This window comes from Trichomonas vaginalis, chromosome VI (assembly GCF_026262505.1).
Source record: "Trichomonas vaginalis G3 chromosome VI, whole genome shotgun sequence".
In the NCBI taxonomy this organism is placed as follows: Eukaryota; Parabasalia; order Trichomonadida; family Trichomonadidae; genus Trichomonas; species Trichomonas vaginalis.
Window position 1 is genome coordinate 19,843,957 of NC_067208.1, and position 20,067 is coordinate 19,864,023.

The 20,067-nt window shown below is 35.9% G+C and overlaps 14 protein-coding genes and 3 pseudogenes across 17 annotated transcripts, besides 2 other annotated features; 7 read left to right on the forward strand and 10 right to left on the reverse strand.

Moving 5' to 3' along the window:
- Positions 1 to 41: 41 nt before the first annotated feature.
- Positions 42 to 526, reverse strand: TVAGG3_0895770 (uncharacterized protein; the record flags this gene model as incomplete). Its single annotated transcript, XM_051251036.1, has 1 exon — positions 42 to 526. A coding segment is annotated over one exon (485 nt), but the record flags the coding sequence as incomplete, so codon positions are not given.
- Positions 527 to 537: 11 nt separating this feature from the next.
- Positions 538 to 912, forward strand: TVAGG3_0895780 (uncharacterized protein; the record flags this gene model as incomplete). The annotated part of the gene is made up of 1 exon (XM_051251037.1): positions 538 to 912. One exon carries the CDS (start codon positions 538 to 540, stop codon positions 910 to 912), a length of 375 nt encoding a protein of 124 aa, XP_051086512.1.
- Positions 913 to 954: 42 nt separating this feature from the next.
- TVAGG3_0895790 lies at positions 955 to 1,538 on the forward strand (annotated as a pseudogene). The gene has a single exon. A coding segment is annotated over exon 1 (584 nt).
- Positions 1,539 to 1,569: 31 nt separating this feature from the next.
- TVAGG3_0895800 (HNH endonuclease family) lies at positions 1,570 to 2,256 on the forward strand (the record flags this gene model as incomplete). The annotated part of the gene is made up of 1 exon (XM_051251038.1): positions 1,570 to 2,256. The coding sequence occupies one exon, from the start codon at positions 1,570 to 1,572 to the stop codon at positions 2,254 to 2,256; it is 687 nt and encodes a 228-aa protein (XP_051086513.1).
- Positions 2,257 to 2,305: 49 nt separating this feature from the next.
- TVAGG3_0895810 (uncharacterized protein) lies at positions 2,306 to 2,569 on the reverse strand (the record flags this gene model as incomplete). The annotated part of the gene is made up of 1 exon (XM_051251039.1): positions 2,306 to 2,569. One exon carries the CDS (start codon positions 2,567 to 2,569, stop codon positions 2,306 to 2,308), a length of 264 nt encoding a protein of 87 aa, XP_051086514.1.
- Positions 2,570 to 2,758: 189 nt separating this feature from the next.
- On the reverse strand, positions 2,759 to 4,897 carry TVAGG3_0895820 (annotated as a pseudogene). Its single transcript has one exon. A coding segment is annotated over exon 1 (2,139 nt).
- A 1,256-nt stretch (positions 4,898 to 6,153) lies between these two features.
- Positions 6,154 to 6,190: a mobile genetic element.
- Positions 6,187 to 20,067: part of a mobile genetic element that runs on past the window's edge.
- Positions 7,543 to 7,977, reverse strand: TVAGG3_0895850 (uncharacterized protein; the record flags this gene model as incomplete). The annotated part of the gene is made up of 1 exon (XM_001325223.1): positions 7,543 to 7,977. One exon carries the CDS (start codon positions 7,975 to 7,977, stop codon positions 7,543 to 7,545), a length of 435 nt encoding a protein of 144 aa, XP_001325258.1.
- TVAGG3_0895860 (uncharacterized protein) lies at positions 8,023 to 8,262 on the forward strand (the record flags this gene model as incomplete). The annotated part of the gene is made up of 1 exon (XM_001325222.1): positions 8,023 to 8,262. The coding sequence occupies one exon, from the start codon at positions 8,023 to 8,025 to the stop codon at positions 8,260 to 8,262; it is 240 nt and encodes a 79-aa protein (XP_001325257.1).
- On the forward strand, positions 8,287 to 8,469 carry TVAGG3_0895870 (uncharacterized protein; the record flags this gene model as incomplete). Its single annotated transcript, XM_051251040.1, has 1 exon — positions 8,287 to 8,469. A coding segment is annotated over one exon (183 nt), but the record flags the coding sequence as incomplete, so codon positions are not given.
- On the forward strand, positions 8,904 to 9,141 carry TVAGG3_0895880 (annotated as a pseudogene). Its single transcript has one exon. A coding segment is annotated over exon 1 (238 nt).
- Positions 9,490 to 10,367, reverse strand: TVAGG3_0895890 (organellar and viral DNA polymerase type B; the record flags this gene model as incomplete). Its single annotated transcript, XM_051251041.1, has 1 exon — positions 9,490 to 10,367. A coding segment is annotated over one exon (878 nt), but the record flags the coding sequence as incomplete, so codon positions are not given.
- TVAGG3_0895900 (organellar and viral DNA polymerase type B) lies at positions 12,116 to 12,767 on the reverse strand (the record flags this gene model as incomplete). Its single annotated transcript, XM_051251042.1, has 1 exon — positions 12,116 to 12,767. A coding segment is annotated over one exon (652 nt), but the record flags the coding sequence as incomplete, so codon positions are not given.
- Positions 13,132 to 13,605, forward strand: TVAGG3_0895910 (uncharacterized protein; the record flags this gene model as incomplete). Its single annotated transcript, XM_051251043.1, has 1 exon — positions 13,132 to 13,605. The coding sequence occupies one exon, from the start codon at positions 13,132 to 13,134 to the stop codon at positions 13,603 to 13,605; it is 474 nt and encodes a 157-aa protein (XP_051086518.1).
- Positions 13,881 to 14,693, reverse strand: TVAGG3_0895920 (KilA, N-terminal/APSES-type HTH, DNA-binding family; the record flags this gene model as incomplete). Its single annotated transcript, XM_001325221.1, has 1 exon — positions 13,881 to 14,693. One exon carries the CDS (start codon positions 14,691 to 14,693, stop codon positions 13,881 to 13,883), a length of 813 nt encoding a protein of 270 aa, XP_001325256.1.
- On the reverse strand, positions 14,781 to 15,392 carry TVAGG3_0895930 (organellar and viral DNA polymerase type B; the record flags this gene model as incomplete). The annotated part of the gene is made up of 1 exon (XM_001325220.1): positions 14,781 to 15,392. The coding sequence occupies one exon, from the start codon at positions 15,390 to 15,392 to the stop codon at positions 14,781 to 14,783; it is 612 nt and encodes a 203-aa protein (XP_001325255.1).
- TVAGG3_0895940 (integrase core domain containing protein family) lies at positions 16,336 to 17,421 on the reverse strand (the record flags this gene model as incomplete). Its single annotated transcript, XM_051251044.1, has 1 exon — positions 16,336 to 17,421. The coding sequence occupies one exon, from the start codon at positions 17,419 to 17,421 to the stop codon at positions 16,336 to 16,338; it is 1,086 nt and encodes a 361-aa protein (XP_051086519.1).
- Positions 17,462 to 20,065, reverse strand: TVAGG3_0895950 (organellar and viral DNA polymerase type B; the record flags this gene model as incomplete). The annotated part of the gene is made up of 1 exon (XM_051251045.1): positions 17,462 to 20,065. The coding sequence occupies one exon, from the start codon at positions 20,063 to 20,065 to the stop codon at positions 17,462 to 17,464; it is 2,604 nt and encodes an 867-aa protein (XP_051086520.1).

The following is a 20,067-nucleotide window of genomic DNA, read 5'->3' on the forward strand; positions in this document are numbered from 1 at the left end:
CGAACTCTTGGTCTCTCTTCGATTTGGATTGAGATTGGAATTGCTGGGGTGGAGCTTGCTGGAACATCCAAGGGTTGGGGAAGTAAGGCATAGGCTGAGGAGGGTAGTTCGGGAAGCCTTGTGGTGGGTAGTAACCTTGAGGTGGAAATTGGTAGTAATTTGGTGGAGGGACTTGCTGGAACTGAGGTTGCTGAGGAGACTGTTGTGGTTCTGCAGCTTTCGGTTCTTCTGGCTTTGGAAGGCGTTCAGGAAGAGGAACGTCAGTCATCCGTTTGTGTCCTGTCGGAAGGAAAAACTTTTCCTGTCGGAAGGAAAAACTTTTCCTGTCGGAAGGAAGAACTTTTTCTGTCGGAAGGAAAAACTTTTTCTGTCGGAAGGAAAAACTTTTTCTGAAGTTCGACCAAAAAGTTCTCAATTTTCGAAAATTTGAATGGTTTACGGACGGACAACTGGAAGAGTTCTTCCTGTCGGAAGGAAAAATTTTTTCTGTCGGAAGGAAAATTTTTTCCAGTTGTCGGGAAAATATTTTCCTGTCGGATGGAAGGACTCGGAATGCCAGAAGGATTTGACGAGGCAATTTACCTAATTGAAATTAACGAGCCTGTTAAAGACTACTTGCGCAAGGTCATGAAGCCCAAGGTCAAGTTCACCACTATTTCTGGAAGGTCTACACTTCAGCTCGAGACTTCGACTGGAATTCCAATTCAAATACCAGACGGGACAGCCTACGATGGCATAAAGGACGCCAAAAGAGAAGCTCTTGTTAAGTTCCTAAACAAACGTCCTTGGATAAAAATACCAAACAAGGAGAACCCCCTACCCCATATGAAATTGGCAATTCAGTCTCTCCTTCACTTCTCGGGTCAGCCGTTCTACATAACCTGTGAAGGCGACATCCAACCAGTTCAGTAAACCTTAACGTTTAGAGTAAAAACATTTTTTTTCATTTTTTGAATGAAGCAAGTTAAATTCGTCCCACACCAATCTCAATGGACCGATGAAGAGTTTCAAGCCATCGTTGAAGACGTTGAGAACGACATAGACGGCGAACTTGAAGGAGCTCAAATCACAATTGCAACCAAAATTGCAGAGTCAAGGAACAGATAGCTCCACTTAAAGCTACCAAAGCTACTCTTGACCTCATGGATAGTTACCGTTTAGATGTCAAGAGTGGAATAAGACAATTAAAATTAAAACTTCTAAACTACGAAGCTATACTCCAAAAGTTAGCAGAAATGAGAAGACTTTACCAGAGCTACTTACATGTAAGGGACTTACCTTCAAGCAGTCCGACCAAAGATGAATTTGTTGACATTGTCCCAATTTTGTCCGAAAGTCAGCTCAGATGTTTCGAACTGCTCCCAACATATCCGGAATATGAACGTTTGCCTGAACTGTTCCGCAATCTCAAAAAACGTTTTTTGGTTCTCATGTTCCAAACTTTTATCGGAAGAGACAACAAACGTTCAGAAGAAGAACAAGATATTATTTTAAACTTGTTGTATGACATAACTGTCATAACAAGCTTTTTGAAGTAAAACCGTCATTCTCAAACCACTTCATTTTTCGATGTCCGAACAAGCACCGAAGCCAAACTCAATGGCAGATGTCCTTTCAAGGTTGCCAGACAAGCGCCCAGTTCAAATTCAAATTGCCCAATTGAACGCTCATCTGTCAAACACCATTAAGACTCTCCAAAGTAGTCTTATGGAAGAGATAACCAATCTCAAAGTCGAAGTCCTCACGAACCAAGCTTCCAATAAGAAAGTCCTGAACGATTTCGCGGAAACCTTGCGCCAATACAACATAGAGAACCAAAACCTTGCCCGACTCATCTACCGTTTCTTCGAAGAGATAGACGCCATCTGGAAGGTACTCGGAAAGGACAGAACATGCAACACCGTACTTCGTGAACACAGAATTGCCGAAGGTATTATCAAAGAAGAGGAAGAAGAGGAAGAAGAAGAAGAGAAACACGAAGAAAAGGAAGTTTGGGCAACCCTTGTTGTCGATGACGCTTACGAAATTTCCCAACCCTACCCATACCAAATCCGCAACAAGGAGACAGGCAAGGTTCTTACCCCAGTCCTCAACAACTTGGGACACTTGAACCTTAACCTTCGAAATTACGGTTCAATTTCCATGGGAAGGCTTGTCGGTATGCAATGGGTTCCAAATCCAGACAAGAAGACGAGGGTCAGACACATTGACGGTGACAAGCTCAACAACCGTAAGGAGAACCTCGAGTGGTTCTAAGAGTAAAAAAATTTTATTTTAGGGGGAAACCCCAAGTAAATTTAGGTGTTTATTTGGATAAGTATGTTAAATTAAGGGTAATTTGCAAAATTAGTTCCCGACCTTTGAATTGGGCTCTTTCGTTATCCCAGTTGCGTAGGAGGTCGTCCCAGAGGAGTTGGTAGAATTGCCAATCCAAGGACGATTTGTCCTCCCAGGCATTGAGGATGTACTGCTCGTAGAGTTTCATGACCTCTGCCTTGCACCAGACATCCTCTCCCTTGGAACGTAAGGCTTCTTCGAAGTGCTCGAATGCGATTGGCTGCTTGACCATCCGAAATGACACTTTTTGTCCGTTTGGTCAATGTTCGTGTCTCGTGCCATAGTCGACGAAAATACAGACAAACAGGTTATATATGAGTTTGAGACCAAGAATGGTGTAACTCGACCTATCCGATTCAAAGACTCCGAGGGCGACCATGAAATTAAACGGAAATTAGCTAGGAAGGAATATAAAAATTTTTTATTTCATGCAATGTTTTATTTCTGTGCCGTCTTCAAGTATGCCCCAGTACTTACGCTTGGAGAGGACATGAACTTCGGAAAATACCTTATCTAGCTTAAAACAGCCCATCTTTTCACCGACCATGCCCATTTCAATGAGTTTGTTGTACCCTTCTTCGTTCGTCATGAGTGCGTCAATGTTCTCATAGTAAACCTTCACTTTGGATTTGACTTCGGAGAAGAATTTGTTGTAGTTGTCAAGGACTGCCTTTGCGAACTGAGGGTAAGACCAATGTTCGACAATAGGTTTTAATGTGGTTACTAAGCCACTTTGACCTTGAGTGAATTCGTACTTCAAAACAAAAGGAGAAAACCTTTCAACAAAGTTGTCGACCTTCTCATAATGTTTACTCTTCATCTCTTGAGGTTTCTTAATGGAATATCCCCATGTCGAATTCATAAGCAATTTGAGTGTCATTGCAAGTTTGGGGTTTGAAGCTTTCCTAATATCATACAGTTGTTGTATGACTTTTCCAACTGTATAGTTCCTTCCCGGGAACTCACCATCTTCGTTTGGAATTCCAGTCGGAATATATTGGACAAACCTCATGTATGCAGCGTTAAGGTCGACATAGTATATCTTTTCATCTAAGTCGAACTTGTCGCAACCAATTGGTCCAGTTTGTGGAAATTCAAGTGAGTCTCTTATCTTCTGAGAAACTTCTCCTGTTATCTCATAAACATCGTCGAAGCAACCTGTTTCATATAAAACCTTCTGACCTAACTCAGATGCTCTCCAATACAATTTGACGTCAATTGGATGTCTCAATGGAAGTTTATTTATAGCATCTTGAAGTTCTTGCAACCTCATTGGAAGTTCTTCTGGTTCAGGTTGGTATCCGAACAATCCAACTCCTTGTGGAATTGTGTACTTCTTTTGTACTAGAACTTTGTCTGGAACAACTTTTGGTCTTGCTAACAATGAAAAGTTTGTTTCGTCTTTTGGTACAAAAGTTTCTGTCAGCTTGTCATCTGGAATTGGTTCCAACAAACCTTTCTCGAAAAGAATGTTTACAGCTCTGACAATGTTGCACTTGCCTTTTCCGAACAATGGGTTTGTAAGACTTTCGTTCAACATGAAGTGGTTGTGGACAATTGCAATCTTCAACCATGGTAAGTCTTTGTCAACAACATAGTCGTCATGTGAAGAACCTTTAGCTGTAGGTATGTTGACTCGGATATTGACATTTGCCAACGGTGCAATTTTTGTCAATTGACCTCTGAGAATGTACCTTGTCTTCACACATGACTCAAGATACTTCATCTTCTCTTCTGTAACAAGACCAGAGTTCCTGAGACATGTAAGAATGCAAGGTTCGTTGACAATTGTTTCAATTGAATTGTAAATTCCATACCTTGTCAAGTCAATGTCAGACTTATTTATGAAGGGGAAGTATCCAGCATGTTGTCTGACTGCTTGAGGGTTAGGTTGGTACCATTCGAACTTGACACTTGCAATTCCTTCAATTGCATTCAAAATGTCTGAGTCGGAGTCAACCATTTGTTCTCTCTTTGTAGTCTTGAAAGCGTCAAGAAGCATTGCAGCTGTTGTGACATTGCCATGTGCATAGTAAATGTGACTATCCAAATCTGTTATGGTCAATCTGAGATTGTGTCCTTTCTTATTTCCGTCTTGTATGGCAGCAAGTACACCCATGAAGCCTTCTTTGTTCTTTCCTTCGTCAAAGTTTACTGTAAAGGTTCGACCAGATGTAATTTGACTTCTAACTTCACGGTACTTCTCATATGCATATCTTGTTCTTTCCATGGGAGCATGACCATCTCTCTCTACACTTTTTTCCTTCTCAAAGGATGCAATTGTTCGTCATGTTTCCAAAAGAATCTGGCAAAGCCGTCGTGTCCTTCAACTTGAGGTTTCACTAACATCGAAAGGCATGTCCATAAGACGTTCTTCTTCTAACCTCTCTAGTCTGTTTGGATAATTTGCACGTGCTGTTTCCAAATCCATTTCGTAGGTCAGACCAGACAATTTGTCATAGACTTTTATGGGTCTTCCCTTCCTATATTTAAACTTCTTCGAAACTCTCCAACCATATCTTTGCAACTCTGCTTTTATTCTAGCAGACTTTCTGTCCATTCTATATGGGGGCATTTTTATAAAAATAAAAAAATTTTTTTTCTTTACTTTACATAACCGCCTGCTGCCATAAGTCTTTGACGCCAACCATACCAGCTAATGAAGGTTGACTTGGTTTAGTTTGGAAACTAAACTTTGGTTTTGGTTTATCTTCAGTTTTTGGTTTTTCTTCTTCTATCGGTTTTTCGTCACTTTTCGGTTTCTCTGACTTTACCTCACCTGCAGGAACAGTTGTGTCGTCAACATCTTCATAAATATCATATGCCATTTGTTTTTGTTTTCCTTTCAACTTTTTGTGTTTGTTGTAAAGTTTAGAATATTTCGACTCTAAGTCAATGAGATGTTCTATAATGAACTGTTGGTCAGTGAAGTAAACTTTTCCATCTGTTGTCTCGAAAGCTCCTTCAGACTTCAATATTTTATTTGTGAGAGTCTGTTTCTTTTTTGAGATACTTACGTATATTCTTACGTAGCTTACGTGGCATTTTAAGTGAAGTAAAAAACGGTTTTTGACAGATGTTTATATGACACTTTTTGTTCAGCACAAAAAAACTACTCGGTCAAAGTGTTGTCGGTTTTGTAAAATAACCGTCCGATCTCATTCTATAAGGGGGAAAAGGCTTCTCAAAGTATACTTCCTTGGAACGCCCGTAACTTTTCCTGTAGCGACGTTAGACCCTTACTTGTCCGGACAAAGTTATACTAAACATCTTCAGGGCTAGAGGGCACGAAGTGCCTGGAGGCCCCACTACCTTTTTTTTTTTACCGTATATTATTTTTTAAGCTATCTTATTTTTTGAAATTTTATTCAAATCTTTGGTCGCAAGAAGAATTGCATGATAAATAAAAACATTTAATCAAAGTCAATTTTATTTTTCATATTCAAATGGACTGAGTGTTAACATTTAACATTTTTTGCTAATTGTCGTCAAAAATTAGGCGTAAAGCAAAAATTGATATTTCATATGGTTTTATGATAGATAAGCATTATATTCCTACTCATTATATTCGTAAATTTTGAGGTTTATCCTTCGCTTTTAAGATCATTGAATTTGATTTTTATATAAAATAGTTATATATTAGAAAATAATATGAGTTTATGTGATATTATTTTTCAGAAGATTTCATTCTATATGCCTATGAAAAGTACTCTCAAAACTAACTTTTCCTAATTATAATTAAATCTAGAATATTGTATTATGCTTAGTATTATTTCATTTTTCTCATTCAATTTAGAATTTACAAATGTCAAAAAATTGAGAGCTGTCACTTTTGATGAATTTCTGTTTATTACAATAGCTGTCCCATTTATGTTCCACACTACCATCATCCACCAATGACCTCATAACATCTTCATTAAATCCTATCATATCATTGTTTGTATTGCAGGCGTTCGCAACCATTTCATAAAATACAGGTCCATATGATTTTTCGGGTTCTGCAGGCATATTTCCATAAGCTCCCATGGAAAGCTGAAGATATTTAAACTTAGGGTTCTCAAAATTAACATAATAGTTGTCTTTCTTTCTAAATAGTGCCCAAATACTTTTAACATTAATAGGCGTATAAGCTGCTGTAAATGTTGCACTTGAACTATCTGTATTCTTTGAGAATGAACCGTCCATAGGAATCCAATCCATAACTTTAACAGGAAAACATAAAGCCTCGTTTGTATAATGTTCTACAAGTTCTGTATAAATGTTAGGGTCTAAAGAGAATGACTTTGGATGAATGAAACATTCATTAAAATCCATCTTTGTTCGAAATAGTTGCTGGGTTACAGTTGTAATAGTAACTGTTCCACTAGCTTCTACTGCCTTCGTTATCATAGTGAATAGTTCATTCCATGGAACAAATTTATTTGTCGGTGGATTTGAATCTGAAGCAAATGCAACTTTAAGAGTTGGATTGAAAGCAATGATATCATTTACAGATATAGATGTGCATTGTAAGGCGTCGCTACTGAACTTTACTTTAAGCTGAATGTTTCCTGCAAAAGCTGGAATAAATCGAATAGCTTCTAATGGAAGGAATCTTCTAACAGGAATTCTTAAACGAAGCTTAAAATCAAATGATTTTCCTGCTGTAATTGGACCACTAACAATTTGTCCTGTTCTGCATGTTCCCGAATGACTCCATACATCTTCATGTCGAGTCTTTGAGAAAACATCTACTTTCTTTATTTGTTCGGTAGTTTGTGAGTTTGAAGTTATATATGCTTCTTCTCTTGCGTTGTCTTGAGAATATACGTTACGACCATTTGCAAGGATTTGATATCCAGCAACTGCATAGAAAGCGTCATCGAAACCAATCCAAAATCCTGGTGGGTTTGTTTTATTGGAACCTGAACCAATTTCTTTATCTACAATAAATTGACCTTCCATTTTATACGTAATGAATGTATTGTAAAGGTCCAACATATTTTCACCAGGAGGTGAGAGATTGAATGTTACCCATTTGTTATCTTTAGCAGTTCCAGGTTGTGATGGAATCTTTGCGTCAGAATATTTTCTATTAGTGTCACCAATTTGAACTGCATTGTCTATGATATCGAAATATGAGCGAATCTGATGAATATGCTCTGCTGGAGTAAATTCGTTTAACTGTTCGTTCTGCATGTATTTACTTCGGATAAAAATATCTATTTACTTCATTATTCTCACTCTTCTTCTTGGCATTCGTGGTGGAAGTTGTTTCTTGACATTTTCAATGAACTGTACATTCTCTTTTGTCTCAACTTCTTTCACTGGCGGGTCAGGATTCTTTGACTCGGTTTGTTTTTCAATGAAATTCACGAACTTTGCAATAAGCTCTTGGTTCGTTATTGAAAGTACATCTGGCTTCTTTTCTTCTGGTTCTATTGGTGGCTCAGTTTGAACAGAAGGTTTTATATGGGCTTCGTGGACTTCACCCTTGCCATACACCTTAATGTTGTCGCTTTCTGCATTCGCTAATGGAACCTTTCTTTTTCTTACGTATATTTTACCATCTTTACTCTGACTTACGTAATAGAAAGGATGTTGTATTCCTCTTGCGTCATTTAATATAATAGACTCTCGCTCTGATTTTGACAAGCTCATTTTACATCGGTTAAAGTTTTAATTTTGTTTTTTATCTGCAGTCAAATGACTCAGACAAACCCTACGGACAAGACCCAAGGGGTCATAGATGTTGAAGCATTGAAGAAAGAAATTCGTGAGCAAATTTTATCCGAACTGAAGGAACAAAAACAAGAACAAAAGCCAGAGAGACCAAAGAGAAAACTTAGTGAAAAACAACTTGCTGCATTAGCTGCTGGAAGACAAAAGAACCCAAGACTACTGGCGAAGAAAGCTAGAGAAGACGCTGAAGCAAAGAAAGAGTAAATGGTTTATTTTTATCCGAATTAAATGTATAGACAAATACCTTTATCTGTTGCGTTCAGTAGTGAAAACCCTGACGTCAAAATAAAGGGGAACAGAGTAACGTTTAAGTTTCCAACAGACTGGATTGTGAACATAAATGAAGAGAAGTACATTGGCATAACAAATATGTATATAACACGTGCTTTCAGAAAGGTTGACTTTATACTTCAAGTCGAGATAGAAAATGACGAACAGTCTTTAAGCGCCCAAAACATTCACATATACAAATACTTTAAAAACAGTACGACGTTAGAAGACTGTATAATTATATTTTACGAAAATTTTCAAAAGAAGTTTAACATTGAAGTACAAACTTTACAGCCTTTACGTGAGTTTCTTGCACAACTGAAAGAAGAAGGAATTGTAGAAAGATTAATAGCTTTTCATTACGAGTTTGTACCAAATGAAGATGGAACTCATGACTGTCAATTCATTGTATTCTCACCATTCAATGAAGTCGCTAAAGAGAAAGAAAATCCATTACGTATAAGATTTCAAATCTCTGAACCAAGTGATGATTTCAAAAATGTTTTCAATTATGATGCAATGCTTCCGAGGAAAAGTGAATTTTCCGAAATTAGATTTCCAGGTATTTGGGATAGAAAGCAAGCTATATTATATTCAAACTTAAGTAAGGGAGTTGAAAATGAGTTCATTGGTCATACAAGAACTTCACCACTTCCTAACCCTAAATACTATAAATTAACTGGCTTCAATCGTGAGTTTTGGATAGACATGTTCTCCACTCATGACCATAAAGCACCAGTGTTCTTACCTCCAGACCATAAGGACTGTCTCTACATTGAAGCACAACTCTTAAACTCTACCATCGCAGTATTGTAAATGACCTCATTCATGACCTCATTCATGACCTCATTGCTGACCTCATTCATGACCTCATTGCTGACAAAAATAAATGACCTCATTCATGACCTCATTGCTGACAAAAATAAATGACCTCAGAACTTCAACTTACGAATAAAGCTTGTTTTAGTCGTTATTGAGAAGTTAAACTTCTCTTCAAAGCAAGGTTGACATGACTTACATAAGTCAAATCCAATCTCTTGACCATCATGAAGTGCTTTGTAAAGTTTCATTAAACTGAACTCAGAGTCTTTGTCATATGTTCCAACAGGTATGTGAATGTTCTTATCTTCATTGTAATAGCATTGTATAGCTTCAGGAAACATTTCATTTGCTGTTAAAGCAAGGACGTCTTGTTTGACACCTTTGCAACGTGCATGGAATGCAACTTCATTTAAATCGTTAGTGAGTAAGTCTATGTAGGTCTTCTTTCCACAAAATATTGACTTGTATGCTAAACTTTGTTTTCCAGGTGTTATTTCTGCGAAGTCAGAATGAAATTGACCAAGGTTCTTTCCTATAAGTTCGCGACCGTATCTCTTCTTAAACTCTGCTGCAAGCTTTGGTATGTCTTCATTGAAAATATGCATGCTATCACAGTCCTGGTAAAATATTTGAAGTCCCATATCCTCTGCAGTACAGAATACTTCGTTCATTATTCTCTTCGACATTGACAGAATATTAACACCAAGTGGACAGAAGTTAAAGTGTCTGCAAATACTTTTCGTTAGCTTGAAAATAGTTTTATCTGAACCATCCAAACCTTCGAACTTCACTATATGGTTGTAGTTTCTGATGGCATATCTTATAGTATCTTTGTCATTTACTATGGTTATTTTTGACTCAATAGGAGATAGAATAGTTTTGCCATAAATACTGTTCAGAATGAGCTTTATATTTTCTTGCAAAGGATTTCCTTCTTTCTTATACTTTAACCTTAACTCAAACAACTTCTTTACTTCATCTCTTATTCTAATATCTCTGTTTCCATCGTAATAGTATCCTTGCAACACTTCACATTTGACACCTTGATATTTTATGAGGTCTTGTAATGTTATATGGTCAACATACATTAAACAGCAAGTGTTTGAACTTCTGGGAACGTTAAGTTCTGGATTTAGTTCAGGGTCACAAACTATTAAAGGAAAGTGTCTATGTATTCCAATCTCTGTTATCTTAATGAGAACAAAGAAGCCAGACATAAACTTTTCACCAATGGGTTCCTTTTGGTCGTCATCGAATAAATGTCTCATGAGATACTCTGTGCTTAACATTTCTTTCTTCATAACCTTTGGAATACCTTCTAAAGTATAAAGTCTTGCTATAGCTGATGGATATAATGAAACAGCGTCGAAATCAGCAATGAGTTTCTTTTCGCTCTTTTGTTTAATGTTATCTGACAGCATACATCTTCCACCTTGAATACAGCGTGAAATAAATTCTCTTGGTTTATTTGAGAGGTCATATAAATTTCCATTCGGGAAGTACACTCTGTTCTCAAATAATTTGTTAGCAATTGAACAAATACTAACGTAGTCATAAATGTTTAAATCAAATTCTTTTAATATGTCATTGCGGAACTTAACAAAACCTTCTCTTAAAATCCTTACGTCCTGTTTGCAATAAAATGAGCTATATTTTTCTAAATCGAAATGGTTTTCATCTATTCTGCAGTTTTCGATTAAATCTATGTTTTTCATGAATGTATCCGCATCCTGGATAAACTTACACGCTTCAGAAATGACACCAGTTCTGTTGTCATTTGCTAACAAAACACTGCTGTAGTAGTTGTATGGAAATACTTCTTTCGGTCCTGTTTGTAAGTTAAACATAACAGGAAATAGTTTAAGCTTCTTATTTATAACAGTGTATGAGTCTTTTATAATAATTGCCCTTCCTTTATATAAGCCAGTTATTTGCATTGTTCGTGAACCTTTAATGATGGGAGTTCCTTTCACTTCTGTCATGTGTCTTAAGATGAAGTTTATATCATAACTGAGGTTATGGAAATATATTAAACTCTTGTCAGGGAGTCTTTCCAAAAATTCTGTTGCACAGTTCTGACCCCAAATGCTTTCACTCACTGAACCATCTTCACTGTCGTAACAGATGTTAAAAGCTTTATGAAAGCCATCAGTACTGCACTCAAAGTCAGCAAAGAAAACGTGCTCAGGAATGAACTTGCACTTATTTTTATTTACTTCTTTTGGCTCAGCTTTCATCTTCAGTTGTACACAATACTTTGGAGCATATGTCAAATCTTTAAATGGTGAATGGTTCTGTTTATATAAGTCAGTCGTATATGTGAAAAGTTCTCCATAAGAAATAGGTTCGAAATATTTGCACTCCCACAATGTTTTCATAACATCCCATAACGGTGTTGTTCTATCATAACGAACTACATATTTTTTCTCTCTCTTTGTATAAATCTTCATCTGTTTCTCAATGTTCATTCCACCACACTCCTTCAAGATTTCTATATAGTTGCGAATGAAATATGTTGTCATTGGTAATCTTTCATTTAGCATGTAGTGGTCTTCAACAAGAAGTAAGTCAATAGTTCGAACAGTTTCACATTCTTTTGGTATGTATCTCTTTATTTCATTATGTCTTGAGTCATTGAAGTAACCAATGGTAACATTAAATGCTATACCTGTTGCGTCAGAAATTTCTTGTACTTTACTTTGAGGAAAGTCTCTAACACGAATGACTTCTCTCATGTGGTCAATAGTTTCTTCATTTACTCCAGCCTGAATGCAAGCATAAACGAAGCAGTTATCTTCTGTCATAAGTGTTGCAGTTCTTTTGTTCAGTTCATTGAAGATTTGGTAGCGTTCAAGATTTATAGGTAATGTGCAAAGATACTTCCAGAACTGACCGCTTCTCTTCTTATAAAACTTCTTTTCACCATTATCTTTCCAAAAGCTTTCTATAAGTGCTGGGTTTCCTGTTTGCTTAAGAGCTTCCAAAATGGCTTTCTGGTCATTTGTCAGTGTGCTTTCATCTCTATATGGTCTCTTTTTTGGTTTGCCTTTCTTTACATCTGACATCGTTAAGCCTTCATATTCTGTTAAATCATACATCTTTATTTCAGTAAGATTCTTTATGTTTGTCAAGAAGAAGTCATAGTGCATTTCAACAATACCTGCAGCATTTGCTTCTATCTCTGATATAAAGTTCTCCTTCAAGAGCTGATGTAGTAATGTTCCAATATTATTGAGGTTTAACGTAGAACATTCATACTTTCCACCAAGTTTATAACATACCATCCATCTCTGTTGTGAGTTTATTTTAATTTTCTCTAAGAGTCTCATGAAAACCTTACCGAAATGTTTGTGTAAGTAGTCTCTGTTTGGTTCATCTAAAGCTTCGATGTTAAAGTCAATGAGTCTATTGCCTGTCTTAACATTCCTCTTCCTATTCTCTTCATCTTTCTTTAACCATCTCTCACCTTCTTTTGGTTTGTCGTCAATGGAACGAAGGACATCGTTAGCTTTGCGAACTTGTTCTATAGCGCTCTTAAACATCTCTCTTCTCTGTTGTTTCAGTGTGTCGTCTCTTCTTCTTGTTTCACCAACGTTTGCATTTGTTATGTCAAACATTTCTCTTCTTACTTCATGAGGTACTGAACGTCTATGATATAAGTCAATAGCAACGTCATTTAAAGGAAATGCTCTTGCATGGACTTCGTCCTCGCCGCGTTGCAGCTTTATGAACTCATGAATTCTATCATAACTTATTGCACCATTATAGTCATTGAGGATGTCAGCGAGTGCTTTTTTGTTTGTTGCGTAATGTTTTGCTACTTCTATGTTAGCTTCTGTAAGAAGTTGTTTTATTTCCGAGTGTTCTAACTTAGACAACTTCCGATACATCTTTAGTAGGAAATAAAAAAAATATTTTTTGAAAAAATTAGATTAGATTTTTTAAAGTTATTTTTCAAAATAATTTAATATTTTTATTTTAATGAAACACATGCAAGATTGCAAGTTCTTTTCATACAATGCTCTCGCTACTGCCATCAAGAATGAGTTCAATGGTGCTTCAAATGTTAATGTTATCTTTAACAAGAAGTTTGTGAAAGAATCTAAGTTTGGTCAGTATGTCAGACCATTAGCTATCGTCATTGACCGCAAACGTTATACTTCACAAGAGTTAGCAGTAGTTTTGAAACAAAAGAGTTTCTTCGTGAATGTCAAAGATACTCATTATACTGTTATAAAGAACTCTAATATTGACTTCTTCAGTATTGCTTTAAATCTTTCCGAACAGAAAGAATATAAGAAGGGTGAAACATCTGTGAAATATTATCCTTCATCTCTGAAGACAATAACGAACAAAGATGTTATACAGAAATTCTTACCAAAGGTTGAAGAAGCTTCTATTGACATTGACGAAGGAAGTGAACTGGTTGAAGAAATAGACCCTGAAGCTATTTAAGCAAAAATATATTTTTGGTTAGTCTTCATATGGATATTTTACAACAATTAAATGGTAAAAACAAAATAAACTTGACGAACAGAACATTCTCTGTTCGTCAATTATGTTCGACATGGAGCGTTTATGGAAACAATTAAATGGTAAAAACAAAATAAACTTGACGAACAGAACATTCTCTGTTCGTCAATGTTGTCGTGACTTCTTCGTTAATGTTGTCGTGACTTCTTCGTTAATGTTGTCGTGACTTCTTCGTTAATGTTGTCGTGACTTCTTCGTTAATGTTGTCGTGACTTCTTCGTTAATGTTGTCGTGACTTCTTCGTTAATGTTGTCGAAATATTCTGTTATTTTTTCCTTCAGTAATGTTAAGTCTTCTTTGAATGTAAGTATTGTGCAACCTTTGATGTCATAGTGTGTTTGAGGAAGAGTATTTTTGACAATTTCCTTTATTTGCTCATTCGGTGTCATTGAAATCGGTAAGTTTTCACGATAGAACCAGTTTCTGTCAGATTTATATATTTTAGCGAGGTCATAAAAGCTCTTGTTGTTTCTTCTGACTAAATGTAACATAACCATATCTTTATCTTCTTCTTTCTCCAACTCTTCAGTGTAAATCATATACTTATAGCTCTTCTCCTTTCCTTTTGGTACCGAACGTGGTATTCTTTTCTGTATGCTTTTGTCTTCTTTCATCATATCTTCTCTCTGCTTTGTACAAAGTTCGTCAAGTAGCATAAGTATGTAGATTGCATAACGGGGCCAAGCCCACATTGCTATTGAACTAACTAGGAACTTATGAACATATATACCTTTTAGATGTGATGGTAAGTTTTGTCTGTCTTGGTACATCTTTTTAAGTTCTACATGTTCAAACTCACTGAGGAGTTCATGAGTGCTATTTAATTCAAACCATTCATTTGGTGTTTTATTCTCTGGAGCAAAACATGCTGTCAAAATACTCTGCATTTTGTACATATCGTCTTTGACTGAACGAATGAGACGTAACTGTTTGTTATACTGTATGTACTCATATTCTTCATTGATGGCTTCATGAACGATAGCAGTTGTTGTGTTCTCTGATGATGACATTACTGTCTTTACATACAAGATAAAAATTTTTGTTAGGAAAAAATTGGCGTTATTTTCTGACTTTCACAAAAGACAAAAATAAACGCTTTACATGTATTTTTCAGCAACTTCGTCAAATAATTTTATAGCTTTATCTATCTCATCTACTTCAAACGTTTCTTTACCTTTCATGGGAGCACCATACATTTTCTCAAACTTTTCGAGTAGTTCTGTTTCTGCGGCTCTCATATCATTAACGAACACAACCTTGACTCTATTGACTGTAGAGTCATATCTTTGAGTTATATTATATGTTCTTCCGATCTTATATCTCTTTGTATTGAAGTCCTTCGGTTTCTGAACGATGTAAAGTAAGCCTTCACTGCAACGTTCCGTATCGAATGAACCATAAGTTATGAAGTTATATCCAACAACAGGGTCAATCCACAGAAGAATTATTGGTATAAGACTTTTGTCAATGAGATATGCTGTAGTTCCATAGAATCTTACCGATATCATGAGCTTAGGATTTCTTGTCAAAATTTTCTGAGTAGAAGCAATTCTAACCCAGTCCTTTGTTTTCTTTCCAGATGGTGTTATAATGTCTGACAAAGAATATTTGTTGTATTTCTTACAGTATCTTACGTTTAAATCACCAATTCTAACCACTTTGGTGTCATTGTCAATCTTTCTAACTGTTTCAAACTCAATGTTTGACATCACTGTCTTTACATATGAGATAAAAAAAATAAATAAAAATAAAACTAACTTTATTTTTTCAACTAATGTTATCGTTTATGTTATCGTCAATGTTATCGTTTATGTTATCGTCAATGTTATCGTCAATGTTATCGTTTATGTTATCAATGTCGAACATAATTGACGATCAGCGAATGTTCTGTTCGTCAATGTTATCGTTTATGTTATCGTTTATGTTATCGTTTATGTTATCAATGTCGAACATAATTGACGATCAGCGAATGTTCTGTTCGTCAATGTTATCGTTAATGTTATCATTTATGTTATCATTTATGTTATCGTTTATGTTATCGTCAATGTTATCGTTTATGTTATCAATGTCGAACATAATTGACGATCAGCGAATGTTCTGTTCGTCAATGTTATCGTTAATGTTATCATTTATGTTATCATTTATGTTTATCGTTTATGTTATCGTCAATGTTATCGTTTATGTTATCAATGTCGAACATAATTGACGATCAGCGAATGTTCTGTTCGTCAATGTTATCGTTAATGTTATCATTTATGTTATCATTTATGTTATCGTCAATGTTATCGTTTATGTTATCAATGTCGAACATAATTGACGATCAGCGAATGTTCTGTTCGTCAATGTTATCGTTTATGTTATCGTCAATGTTATCGTTTATGTTATCAATGTCGAACATAATTGACGATCAGCGAATGTTCTGTTCGTCAATGTTATCGTTTATGTTATCGTTAATGTTATCAATGTCGAACATAATTGACGATCAGCGAATGTTCTGTTCGTCAATGTTATCGTTTATGTTATCGTTTATGTTATCAATGTCGAACATTCTCTGTTCGTTAATGTTATCGTTATGACCCAAAAAATAAATGGTACCATTAATGATTTCATGACTGTTCTCGTTCATGTCTGATTTACATCCAACGAAAAAGTTTAGAAGAATTTTCTTATTCTTTCTGGCTTATTTTTGTCTTTCCAGTACTCCCGCTCTAATGGTCCCAGATGTGTTGGCTTCGACTCTCTCAAGTTCTTAGATGGTATAACATCTTCAACGCCTCCTTCATATCTTACTTTATAAGTGTCATCGTTTATGTTATAGCCAAGTATTTCAATAACCACTCCTCGCTTTGCTTCGTCAATGGTTTCAGCAAGTTTGCCATTACTACTTTCAACTAATTTATGACGAGGGTAAAACGCAATAGAGTCGTCAGCAGCTTTTATAAGATATCCATTACCTTGCGTAGAGTCTACAATATAATAGTTTCTACTTAACCTTAAACGTTTCTTTGTCAACGGTTTGTCGTCAAGAACTACACGAACTTTTGTACCAGGAATGAGGGTAAATTGTGTTGAATTTCTGATATTTTGTGTTTGACTTCGTTTCTTTTGTATATACTTTTCTTCTTGTTGTTGTGTCATTGAATTTGGTGTATGTCCTGTTGTAGAATGTGTTGAGGAATTATATACTTCGAGAAAATGTTTCATTGTTTCTTCGGTAAAGTCTCGCTCTTGATTTAAATCTCTTAGTGTCCTTATGAAGCGGTTTATGATGCCGAGTATGTTATGGTTATGGTCTTCAGTAGTGTAGTGAGTTATGTTATGCTTAATGAGAAATTCTGTGATTTCATTACTGAGGTATGCACCGTCTTGGTCTGATGTTAATGAAGTGGGATGGTGTTCTGCCACGAACGTCTGCAAAACTCTTAAAACTTCATGAGTTCCTTTATTCCTCATTGGATATGCATATGCTTTGCGAGTGTTAACATTAATGAAGATGAGGAATGGTTTATATCCTCCTTTTCTGCTTTGAATGAGAGTGTCAAATTGGTATGCGTCAGGAGCGTTGGAGTAAATTGGTAAAAAGTAGTCGTAAGGGTTTATTTTTGTTTGATGTACAACATTTTTGTCAAAGAACCTTTTCACTTCAGCTCTGTTAGTAAATCCCCAACTCTTTGCAGCTTCATTGAACTTCTTAAATGACCTCCATGGATGTTGTTCGAATACTTCTTTCAAGCTCATTTATGTAAAGTTAAAGATTTTATTCTAGGCTCAAGCGCGTTCATTGAATGCGGTACCAAGCAAATAAAGTCACAAATGGTGGCATATAATCTTTACCCGAGCCTGTTGGATTTGTTGTGAAAGTATGGACATGATTTCCTCCTGGTTCAGTTGGTCGAAAAATCTTTTTTGCTGCATTGTTATAAGATGGAGATAAAACGTCATTGCCAGCTTCATACTCTGAGTTGTATAATGGGTGGTCTCTTAATGAGTGGCTATGGTCGCCAGAAAAGTTTGTAGTTCCTGTATGAGTGTGTGGGAGTAAGTTTGCTTCTTTAATTTTCTTCGAACCTCCTGTTTGCTTTGAAGAGTTAGCACAGTATAAAAATTTATCTACAATCTGCTGCCACGTACCAAAACCTAAAACTGTTGCTGGATTTGTTGAATTCATTGACGTATAAATAGAACCAACAGGATATATGGTTTGAAGTATTTCAGTCTTTAATGTTTGAAGCTCTGTTTTGTCAGCTTTCTTATCTAACATTGCTGGTAGTTCATATGCTTCAAAGTTTCTGGCATGACCTTCAATGTTCATACATCTGTTATCTAAATTGTTAAGAGTATCTTTTACGCTTGTACTCGGATTCTCTAAAGGTGCACTTGAACCCAAATCATAGTTCAGTATTATGTCGTCTGCTCTAACAGTAGTGAAGGATTTATGTGTATGGTTCTTGTCAGCTTTACTATTTAATGTAGCTTGAAGTTCATTTATATCGGAGATATTGTGTTTATGAGATTTCAAAACTTTGTTCGTTGCGTCAAGTTCATCTTTGTCAGCTTTACTTTTAATAGCATCTTCAAAAGTTATTTTTGCCTTAACTCTCAAAGTAAATCTTGGTTCAACTAATACACCGTTAACAAAGAAGTATGAAGCATAAATTTCATCGTTATAACCAAATGCTTCTGGTGCTTTACCTGTGTCATACTGTACAGTACAGCGTATGTCATAACCTTTAGCACGAATGAATTTATATCTTCTTTCATTAACATCTTCAGTGCTTATTTGTTCATCCTGTGTTAAATATCCATGGTAGTCCGTTATAATCTGTTCGTCTGAACTTATATAATGAACATGGTTTTTATCTGCCTTTTCGGCTAATTTCTCTTCTATCTCATTTATTTCAAGTTCATGCCTACCACCACCTCCCGAAGAAGTATTTTTCTTCAGCTCTTGAAGAACGTCCACTTCGCCATCTTTGGTGTCAATAATGAGACTTTGAGTTAAAACCTTTCCTGTCTTAATGGATGTTTGTAAAACTTCTTCTTCACCGTGTTCGGGGTCATGGTCGTCATCATATCTTGCGAAATCAGAGATGTTGTCATACATTAAGCATATCTGTCTCAAAAGTTCTGCTATTTGAAACTGGAACGAAAGATATACAGAACTTTCATCATCTCCTAAAGTCAAGTCTGCGTTCTTAAGTATTTCTTGAATGTATGCAATGAGAACAGAGTACCTTGGAAAATATTCGAACAATATTTCATTAGCTGTTGGTTTTGGTGGTTCTTCTGGAGTTTCTGCATCTCTTGACTTCAATGTTCTTGCTCTCAAAGACCTAAATGTTAGAGCACCAGGTTTTACAAAGGACTTTATAAATGCTTTAATAGTTCCTGGTAAGTTATTGTTAGCATTAAGTAAGTTCCTTATGCTTCCATCATGTACGTCCATAGCACTATGTAAAAAATCTATACTTTTCTTGTAGTCAGCAATAGACTGACTGTGATTTTTTAAAGATTTGTCAATACCTTTAAGCCAATCTTCATGCATGTCTGATACTGAGCCAAGAATATCATTTGCTTCCTTTAGTGTATTTTGTGCTTCTCGTAAAGTATCCAATCCCGTACGTGCATTGTTTGCTATACGTCTTACAGTATCTATTTGACTCCTTGTTTCTTGCATCCAACCAGATAAAGTTTTAATAGTATCCGAACCATTTGAAATGAAGTTCAAAGCATTTTTAACGTCATCTAAAACTTCTTCACCAAGTACTGCCCATATCTTTCCGATTTGGTATTGAAGAACTCCATATGAAGCAGCTGTTAAACCAGTATTTATAAGGTTCCATATCCATGATTTAGCAGTTTTTCCATCCTTTCCATCTTCACCATCCAAACCGTTTTCGCCTTGAGGTCCTTGTATTCCTTGTATTCCTTGTGGTCCTTGAGGTCCGGTGTCACCCTTCTCTCCTTTCAGTTCATCTTTATGTTCGTTATAATATTCTAATGTCATAAGGTGTACATCATTACTGCTACCAGCAACGCCGAGAATTTGTTTCTCATTCATGACTAAATTCTTTAGGCATTTAATGTTGTCGTCAAATCGAAAGCTCTTTAACAATTCAATGAGAACATTCAGTACTTTCACTAATGAGGCATCTACTGTAGAATTTATATATTGCACCGTTCCATCATTTATGATGGGAACTTTACTTATTGTAATGAATGGGTCATAAGTGTTAAAAGTATCGAAATCAATGACTTTTTTAGTTTTTCCATCGTCAATGACTAAATCATTGCCTTCAATGGTTAAAGTTGAGTTTTCGTTTACTAGTTCAAGTGCTCTTCTTGCTTCATTTGTTTCATACGCATATGCAGCAATAGTCATAT